Source organism: Pholis gunnellus, assembly GCF_910591455.1.
Source record: "Pholis gunnellus genome assembly, chromosome: 22".
Lineage (NCBI taxonomy): Eukaryota > Metazoa > Chordata > Actinopteri > Perciformes > Pholidae > Pholis > Pholis gunnellus.
The window spans coordinates 10154597-10164902 of NC_136549.1; the positions used below are offsets into that span (position 1 = coordinate 10154597).

Consider the following 10306-nt stretch of genomic DNA (forward strand, 5'->3'; position numbering starts at 1 on the left):
GAATTAAAATACAATTAAGTCGAAATGAATGCAGTACTTGAGTAAAAGTTACTACCAGCCGACACCAGCCAGCAGCGACACCTGACACCTCAGGTGCGTCGCCTCTAGCCCCGCCCCACGGGGTGTCAGCAAGGCAGGTCGACCCACCTCATGATCCGAGGGACAACAAAGCAGGACTGATCATCAGTCCAGAAGCAGTTGGCTACCCATCCGGGAAGACGACCGACATAGACGGATTTTGTTTGGGGGGGTGTTAGTCCACGATGGAGGAGCAGTTCTTTAAATCAGCGTTATCTGCGCAATACTCGCTCGTGCTGGATGACACCAGTCTGGCTCTGCCGGCCGAGCCGACTTCAAGATCCTCGACGACAGCGAGCTCAAATGAGCGGAGTGTGCGCGTTCACCAGCAGGTTCAGCTCACACTGGCACGGAAAGCGAAGAAGTCTGTGTCAAATGGTAAGGTTCAGTTTGGAGATCTTTGTATGACTCGTATATGGCTGAATTGCACCGAAGAGGCATTTCTGGACACGCCACTCCTATTTGACACATTTTGTAAGCTACACCTGAAAGGATCTTTAAAAAAAGAAGTTAAGATGGTCACAAGATAATAATAAATATAATAATAATAGAGGGGGTGTGGCACATGTCTCCCTCCCACTATTCATAATTACAACAATTAATATCTATTTAAAATTAAATCAGTTTGACCTTTAGCTCGGGAAGCAGAGTATTAGACAATTAAACCATATTATTTTACAATATTCCACCATTTTGAGGCTGGTGTGACCTCTTTGAATGAAGCAGTGTCTGCTTCTAACCCATTGGCACTGGTTGAATGTGTTTCTGAGTTGCGGGAAGTTCAGCTGCACCTCTCGGATTGCTTCATTTGATTGTTACATTGTAACTAGTAAAGTCTGAAGAGGTGAGCTGTATAAAGATTTGAGTAGCAGAACAAAACTTTTTCATCTTTCCGGTCCTGTTAATCATTTAACCGATTTAAATCTGCTGTTAACCTGTGATGCTAGTTATGTATGTTTTTGTTTTGTTTATTACTGTTATGTCATCTCTCTGCCTTGTTACTGCTTGTATTGTTTCTGTCTTTACCATTTAAAGGGCCTTTGAGTACCCTTTAAAGCCCTATACAAATAAAATGTGTTATTATTAATATTATCATTATTATTATTCTCTTGTGACCCTCTTAACGGGTCCTCATCCCCACTTAGATACCAAACCCTATAAGTGTCCATCTCGATCCAGGAGATATACGCTCTGTGTGTGTAGCCTTGATAGTCTACTATCATTTTGTAATGCATTCCGCATTGTCTGCTTGTCCAACAGGTTTCTGCAGTTTCATTCATACACATAAAGGGAGATGGATGTGACAGCAGACAGAGCTTGAATTGAATAATGTATAATATATTGGCCTATATATATTTAATATACACTGGCCTGGTTTCCACTGAGTTGTGTACATTATTTATTATGTATTGGTAGCCTAATTAAGTATGTGGGTGGGTCAGCTATGAAATCTAGTCAGTCATCAACCAAAAGTAATTTTCAAGACAACATTGATGACACTAGCAACACTAAGAGTACTGCACTTTAGTATTTTAGGCAGCTAGTCCAGGAGTCATCTCCCTGATCCGAGGAAGTATTAGTGTTGCCATGCGTTTTAGGTAATTAGTGTGAAACGGTGCCCTCTAACAAAACCTCCTCAACTTGTTTCAGGTAGTGTCCATTTACAGAAAAACACGGCAAAGAGCTTTGATGGTACCGATGGACTTTTATCAAACATGAAGGTACCTCATTCTCTTTACTCATTAATGCACAAACAAACAATTTAATGGCATTTATCATCTTCTCTATGTGTCACTAAAAGGTACATGCAATCTTATTGTCCTTTTCAGCTGATAAACTCTTAATTCTGTGACAGATAGCCATCAAGTGCAGCCACTTCCTTCGGCTACTTATTTAGGATGTCCTCTCTTTGAATTGTTTTACCTGTCCATTGTAAAAGAACTGCATGGACGTAGTGTGCTGTAATTTGAATGTAGTCAAATGGTCTGCTGCTGCTTTATATTCAGAGCTTCCTGCCCTCTTGAATGAATCACTGTGTTCCTACATTCAGCTTGACTTCCTAGTTAATTTGTGACTTTTAAGTGTCAGCTCAAGGTGTACGGAGCCCTGAAACTGGCGAAATAAAATAAGTTCTCATTGATTTTGTCAACTGATTAGTGGTCAAATAAAAAGGGTATTTTTTCCCTTAACCACAAATCAATTAATGAAATATATTCACGTAATTTATAAACTGATCAGCAGTAAAGAAAAAAAAAAGAAAAGCATTTTGCATTTTTTACCAACTGATTGGAGGTTAAAGGAAAAATATAAAAGTAAAAAGCTTTATATTTCTTACTTCTGTTTACAACAATATTTTCGATGGATTCAGTCACATTTTTGTCTGTTTCAGGGCTCAATATAGATATAGCCAAATGTTCTTACTGCATATCCTAAAAGAATTATCTTGTCTATTGCACATTATTTAAATGAGGAAACTACATTATAGTTTCCCGGTATAACTACATTATAACATTGTTCATATAATGCACATTTTTGTGATACAGCACAGTCACAGTAGGCATTGGTACATTATATAACTCAATAACTAATTAATACATTTTGACTCTTTACAGGGATCATAATGACCTTTTGTACAGTAAACTAGAGTGCAACACTGTGCAAGTTGGACTACTCTGCCATTTGAATTTGAAGTCCTCTCATTTGAATTTAAAGTGAGAGTACCAGCAGAATAAACAAGTATTAAAGTGTGGATTGTGTTTTCTTTTCACAGGTAAATGGATTGGGCCTCACCCACCGCTCTCTATCAAGCAACAATGTGCGGGGACCATCGAGGAGGGTGGAAGTGTCTCCACCACCGAGCCCAGAGTTACCACGCATTCGCTTCAATCATAGTGCCTCCCGCTATGGGATGTACACCCATCCAGGACACAGACAGACACACAGGGCGAGCACTATGCTGGACCACTCGCTTGGTTCTGATTCATTTCATCGCTATGCCTTCTCAGATGCGCCCCGCCGCACGCGGCCGCTCGCGTCCACATCTGCCCGCGGGACCCTCTATCGGAGGTCACTCAGACAGACGGCGGCGACGCAGCCTGTGATTGCGAACGCAGCGTTTCAGCAAAGTGGTGATCACGGCTCCCGCTGGAGTAACAACCAGACTATCGTCAAACAGGAGAAACGCACCGTGCAGAGACAAAGTGGTGATAAGATGCTTGGCGCTATCCCGCCCGAGGAGGGCTTGTCCTGGTTGGCTCAGGTCAGGAGGGAGGGGATCCGCAGAATGAATTCATACCCGCCCTCGGTCACCAGCGTGGAGGTGGACATGGGGAGGCAGATGGAAGCAGAAGTCCCCATTCAGCAGATACATGCTCGGAATATCACGAGACTGTAAGCTTGTGTGTTTGTTTCTCTTCAGTTAATATTTTTGACATATTCTTGCATCTTCTTGCCAAGAAGCGTATTTTGAGACATTTGCGGATGGAGCATTTTCACTCTGTCTTCTCACACAGGCAGTCAGAGGTCAATCCTCCGGAGATGACGTTGGAGAGGGCCGTGAACCTGCTTACCCAGGATGACGAGGACACGCTGATCTCTGCAGCCAGCCACATACAGAGTCAATGTCTCAAGAGCGCTGATGCTAAAAAGATGGTTTGTTTACTCATGTGCATTGTATGACTTTTCAGTAGCATTCGCGTTTTTGAAGCCCCTGTGCCTCTTTTTTTGGTACAGTTTAAATGTACCAATTTCTCACAGAGTCACTGTTACAGTAACAAGCATTATAACACGTTTGTTGGCAATGGTAACGTGACGCCTGTGTGTTTGACATTTTCTGTTTTAGTATCGCACCAAAAATCTAAATTATCTTCATTTGTAGAACATTGGAGCTTTGTGCGTCAGCCGACTCTGCTCAAGCTCAAACTAGTACCCCACGACAGACGAGACAAGATAATGAGGCGAGATGTGGAGGGTTAGGATCTGAACCACAGTGTCACAATTACTGCCTAAAGACAATGAAAGCCTTTAATAAGTTGTGTGAAATCCTACTATCCGTTTATATCCAAACGTGTTTTAAACTAAGTACAAAATACTTTGGTCCAAACCTGATTTGAAAATATATATTTTTAAGCATTTCTTCCTCTCAGCCCAACCCCACAACATTATATCTGGCAAAGTTCTCCCTTAGACGCCGTGAATGGGGTTATACATACAGACAGGGAGGGTTAAGCAGGACCAATAGAATAGCTAATTTGGCTATGGCTTTGAAAAGGATATCAGCCCTTTCATGTGCTGATAATAATCGCGTAGATTCTGCGTCTGTATGTCGATTGAATCGGTCAATCTTGTTTCCAGGTGTACTATCTCCGCGGGATTGGAAAGCTCTTGCAGCTCCTGTGCAACGACAATGAGGTGGTGCAGTGTGTCTCCGCCGGTGCTCTACGCAATGTTGTTTACCAGAGCAGCGAAAACAAGATGGAGGTGAAGGAAAACGATGGCCTGGCCACCGTTTTGCGTACACTGAAGAGCAGCCGTAATTTGGAGACCAGACGAGAACTTACTGGTCAGTTTTTTAATATATACATAAAGTATTTTTTTTTTTTTTACTGTGTATAGAAGCTGTCAGACCGTAACATTTTGAGATAAATGTCTTTGCCTTTTTATAAAGTGTATTTCCATGTCACTCCTAGGTCTTTTGTGGAACCTCTCCTCTCATGACCTTTTGAAGGAGTGTCTCTCCAAAGAGGCCTTGTTGGTTCTCACCCAGTCAGTTCTGATACCCAGTTCTGGCATTTTTGAGGGCGAGAACCCAAAAGACGAGCTCCTAGCTGACGCCGATGCTTTCCACAATGCCACTGGCTGCCTACGGTAGGCTCCTTTTGTTATCTTTGAAAGCAGATGCTCAGCTATTGCGAGCATTTGCTAAATAGCACTGCTGAGGCCGATGGCAATGGCATTACTTTTGCAGGTATTTAGTCACAAACCAAAGTATTGAACAAATTGAAATGACCAATAGTTGTCAAGTTATTTCATTTTCAACCACAAATATCTCATGAAGCATAGTCAAAAAATAAAAAGTCACAATCCTATTTTTGATACATTCTCTCTACATGACATTGTGTTAAATCATAAGTTATCTGATGTGGTCTGAGACTAAGGCGTTTAGATCATCTCTGTGTTTACCAAGCAGGAGATATCAGACTCGCTGCTCCCTAGGCGACCGGGTCAAATGAGTGAAGGGCTGAATTATTCATCGAGCTCTCTCCTCTCTCTGCTCGGCTGCACTGAGATCACTCAGTCCTCGCTGGTTATCAAGTTCTCCTAAGCATGTTCCCCAGCCTTTTGAGGTCCCTGTGGATGAGAAAAATGATGAGTTCCTCTTCAATTTATATTTCATCGCCGCACAAAGAACATATTGTGCGGAGTCAGAATGTTAATTGTTGTATTTTCCTTGGGAAGTTGGATTACATGAACATTTTTTTTTGTTATTTGTCATGATTGCTACTGGCTTTGGAAAGTCCTGCGATCCATAAACAGTGCATCCGTTGACTTTTTACAATTATGCGGTTGACAGAAGGGGACTTTTATTTGTTTCGATATAATGTGGGACTTTTCTAATATGGTTCAGTGGGAATGAAAACTGTGTATCTGATTGAAACACACACACACACACACATCACATTACCTATATTGTTTTGACTGTTTTTGCTTCCAGAAATCTGAGCTCTGCTGGTCCAGATGGCAGGAAAGCAATGAGGGAGTGTGAGAACTTTATTGACTCTCTGGTCTACTACATCCGCGGAGCCATAGCTGACTATAAAACCGATGATAAGGTGAAATGATAATGAGTACCATTCCAGAGAAAATGCTCACAACGGACTCCTCCGCAGTTTGATTTGTAGTGCGACTTAAAATACTTTACTTTGTGACCCATACTTCTTTTCTGTTCTGTAGTGCATATACTCCAAAATCCAAACATAAATAGTTAATGGAAACCTGGAACCAATTTGCAACGCAAAATTGCTTGAACTCTACGTATTACTCCCATTCAAGTTTCAGTATGTTGTATCTCCGTGATTTAACAGCCTGCCATACTGTATTTAATTTGATATTTATCTCTATATCTGCTCTGAAGTCCACAGAGAACTGCGTCTGCATCCTTCACAACCTGTCTTATCAGGTCGAGGCCGAGCTTCCCAAGAAGTACACCTTGGATCTTCGAAATTCTCGACAAAACTTGGCTCCCCAGCAGAAGGCTGTTGGCTGCTTTTCTTATCGCAGTGCCAAGATCACAGAGGTATAATCCAAATAATCCATATTTACGATACATAAGATGTTTTTCTACGGTACGATATTTGAGAGCAATATTCTGTGAAGACTGCTGCAGGTTTAATCCCCCATAAAACATCGTCTCAGCAGCCGATCATATTTATCTTTCTCTTATATTATGAGCGGGGAGACAAACATCAGAGCAAAGGATACATTTTACATTCCTGCTCTGTCGAGTGGGTCTCTGCGCGACCAGCAGAAATACCTGCTGTGATAAACTTGTTGTCGCAATGCTTCATTAAAGCTAATCTAAATCAACATTTTAACATTAACAACATATCAAATGACTGCGTGTAATATAAAAGGAATCGCCCGTAGTCAGAACCCCAGAGAGAATTATCACCAACTACATACTGTATACACACATCAAGAATATGCATCAAAACTATAAAACTTTTGATTTAATGAAACACTCCTCACAAGTCTTTGCATGTCAATCAGACCCCTTAAACAATCCTCTGCATTGCAGCTGCTCAGTGACTGCATCGGACAGAGTCAATTCTTTATGATGATGTGAAATTACAGCATGATGATGCTGCAAAATGGCATTAATGCTCAGCCTCTTCCTGGTTAAGCAAACTTAAAATGCACAATAAGAGATGGAAGAAGAAAAAACACAAGACAAAAGAAATGACGTAAATCAGTTATTGTTAACCTGCTGCATAATAGCCGCCTCTTGTTGAACCCGGTGATAAGAAATCAACTGTTTCTTCCCAGCAGTTGGAGCGACAGTGCCCCCTGCTGGAGGAGAAGGCTAACCCCCGAGGCATCGAGTGGCTGTGGAGTGCCATCACTATCCGCATGTACTTGTCACTGTTGGCCCGCAGTGTGCGTCACAACACACAGGAGGCTGTCACCGGAGCCCTGCAGAACATCACAGCTGGGAACGGAGCGGTAAGACTGGACGGATGTGAACTTTCTGTTTCTATTTAGAGGTTTGTTCTGTGAAGAGAAAAACAACACAGATGTGTACACGGGTCACACAGCCTGATACCCTCCACACTCTGCTATTGAGAAATGTTAGTGGGGTCGCACCTGTCCTACCGATTAAGTAAACAATATACTGTATTTTATCTACCTGGTCTGTGGATGACATGCCATTGTGACTGAGGAATGAAACTAAATTGAAGTGATATTCGTCAATAACTTGAGAAAACATTTCAGCACTCGATTATGGAGGAATTCAAGTGATGGAAGAATCCAAAACTTGTGGATGTAGTTCATTACAAATTGTATTATCAAGTAACTTATTTTAAAAAGGCACAATGAGTGTTTCTGTGACAAGTAGATGTTTCTGTAGAATTGTAGATTTAAAAAAAATGATCGTTTACTCCTGTGTACAAAAAATATCGATGTAAGCAAACCTTTTATCAGCAACATAAATCAATCGTTATTATGTGTATGAATACAATTCAAAGTGACACATTTGATACATTTCTCTGTGGCCTGACAGGTGACTGAAGCCATCGCCTTCACTATTGTTCAACGGGAAAATGGCCTTCAGCATGTCAGGAAGATGTTAGAGGAGGGAGAGAGTAATGTGAAGAGGATGGCCATATCTTTAGTCAAAAACCTCTCGCGCTACCAGGAACTGCACCCTGACATCGGTAACTGTTTCCATTACAAACTGAGATACTTTAAGTATTTTAATATCAACCCCGTTATTTTCTTCCACCGAGAATTTGATTGCCGACCGCTTTGTCTCACTTTGGACCCCGAGCCGCACCTTCTGATTTCGCACACTTTCCCATTTGTTTCCTCCTCCTGAAGTGAAGCAGGTGTTGCCAGAGGTAGTCGCGATGCTACCCAACGACGACACCGGCACCGACCTGCCGACCGAGGTGACGGCTTCTCTGTGTCACACCCTGAATAACCTGAGTCAGAGTGACGCGCAGCACGTCAAAGCCATCGTCAACCAGGGAGCCCTCAAAAAGATCATCAACATCAGCAGCAAGGACAACGGGTTAGTCTGCGCTCACCTTAGGAATCATTTCCTGTTTGATTATTATCACTGTATGAGTTATGACTAATGTATGAGGACCACCTCCCATCGGCACCAAGAAGCAAAGAGTCTCTTAACATTTTTTTTATTTGAACTTTTAATGTCCTAGTTATGGACCAACCAGAGCGGGTCAGGCTGCATGCGTCTTGCTGCACACCATGTGGAAACACAGTGATCTCCATGGAGCCTACAAGAAGGTGTGTTCCTACTATATCCATGCAGCACATTACAGTACAACACATGCTTTCTTAAAAGGACAACCACCCTGCACACAGTGAGCGAGCACAGCTGGAACATCTTTTCACACACTGCTCACAACATGTTGCCATCCTATCCGCATGTGTTCTTGCAGCCTCTTTTGATTTTCATCTTTTTGCTCCGCACTGTTTATGAGTCCAGCATTAGAAGCTTTAATGAACGTTTTCAGTCTTTGCGAGTGTCACGGCACAGATAGTGCTGGTGAAATGATTTTGCTTTAGGTCTGTATGGAATTTAATTAGCTTTTTCATGTTTAACTTGCTTGATGCTTTAGCTGAAGCCACTACCTGCTGTTCATTTGTGTACAGCAGATCACACACAACGTAAACATTGATCCATTCAACATTGATACGTTACATCGTAAAGGGTGCTCACAGTGAACAGTCTCTATTATTCATTAACAAAAACACATCAGTCATCTGTTATGGGTCTGTTGTTGCCACAGTGTCTTTCTATACTGCCACTGGGGGGCACCAATGTGAAACAAATTCAATACATATTGGATTTAAAAACCTCTGCACTACAACATAGATATAGTGTCCATAATCCCCACTTTGTCTCTCAACAGTGCGGCTACAGGAAAGCGGATTTCATTAATGCGAGGACAACAAAGGCTGTGAACTCCAGATGAGACTGAGCCGAAGAGCAAACTCAAGCTGCACCTGTTTACAATAAGGGCAACAATCATTGGTTGCCTCACTCTTCCTCCTGTAATGGGCCGCCTGTGTTTTTTTTCCAATGCTGCAGACAATATTCCTACATTTCCCTTAAAGGTCCCATGAAAGGGCTTTAAAGTTGTACAAGAGCGGGATGTTCTATTAAGGTAACGATTAACAGAACAATAAACCTGCTGACACAATACATTTTGTTTTGTTTTGTTGACATTCCTCATTAGATACATCAGATGCTTCTTCTGGCCACTGTCTTAATGCCTCATTGTTAGAAAAACTGACAGATGAATGTAGAAACCTTTCCTGAAAATGCAACGTTTCTCTCATGAAACTGAATGCATTTCTTTATGAGTGTGTAGTTTGTTTACTGCAGTGGAAGCTCAACAGTTGAGAAAACAGTTTTGTGTGTTTTGGTTTATTTTAGCATTTCAGGCGACACAGTAATTGAGCAACAAGAACCACAATAAAGATATTCAAACATTCACACTAAAGTAATTGTGAAGGATGAAAATCAAATCAACAGCCTTATTTCTGTCAAACCTGTTTTAATGAATAAATGTATTTAAAATGTGTTTTTTGAATAGAATGATGTCCTACTGTAACACACACATCAAAAACAAGCTGATTTCCTGCCGTCTGATTTGAATCCTCTGACGAATAAACTGTTTTGAATGAAACTTATTTATTGTGTTCTATGTTCAGTAAACTTTGTTCAGTAGCAAAAGCTATAAAAAAAAAAAAGAAGTAGAAGAACTGTTTTATTATGTGCAGTAAATTCTTTTCCCCTAATAAATCACTCTTAACTTTATAATGAGTGCGGAAAAAAAAGGTCACTCACTGGTTAGGCGTTATTTGATGACGAATGACTGTTTTGCAAAGTCTATTAATATACTGGAAACATCCCTAGATGCTAAAGGTTCAGAGAAAGAAATATCCGTGAAAAGGTTGCCTCATTTATCAAAAACTATCA

General features: G+C 41.3%; 1 protein-coding gene across 2 annotated transcripts; it reads left to right on the forward strand.

Moving 5' to 3' along the window:
• The first annotated feature begins 190 nt into the window (after positions 1–190).
• Positions 191–9995, forward strand: pkp2 (plakophilin 2). Of its 2 annotated transcripts, none has more exons than XM_079184178.1 (13): positions 191–456; positions 1729–1799; positions 2849–3468; positions 3591–3729; positions 4432–4639; positions 4767–4944; positions 5792–5909; positions 6212–6373; positions 7123–7299; positions 7859–8012; positions 8176–8368; positions 8517–8604; positions 9234–9995. In XM_079184178.1, the coding sequence occupies exons 1-13, from the start codon at positions 264–266 to the stop codon at positions 9294–9296; spliced, it is 2364 nt and encodes a 787-aa protein (XP_079040304.1). In that variant the 5' UTR covers positions 191–263; the 3' UTR covers positions 9297–9995. The 2 variants fall into 2 exon arrangements, with proteins under 2 accessions (XP_079040304.1, XP_079040305.1); XM_079184179.1 differs by having other exon boundaries at positions 7126–7299.
• Positions 9996–10306: the final 311 nt, after the last annotated feature.

Coding starts and splice junctions, on each gene's coding strand:
- pkp2 (XM_079184178.1), top strand. CDS start 264: ATGGAGGAGCAGTTCTTTAAATCAGCGTTATCTGCGCAATACTCGCTC. Junction 1,800..2,848: donor GACTTTTATCAAACATGAAG/GTACCTCATTCT, acceptor TTCTTTTCACAG/GTAAATGGATTGGGCCTCAC. Junction 6,374..7,122: donor GCAGTGCCAAGATCACAGAG/GTATAATCCAAA, acceptor GTTTCTTCCCAG/CAGTTGGAGCGACAGTGCCC.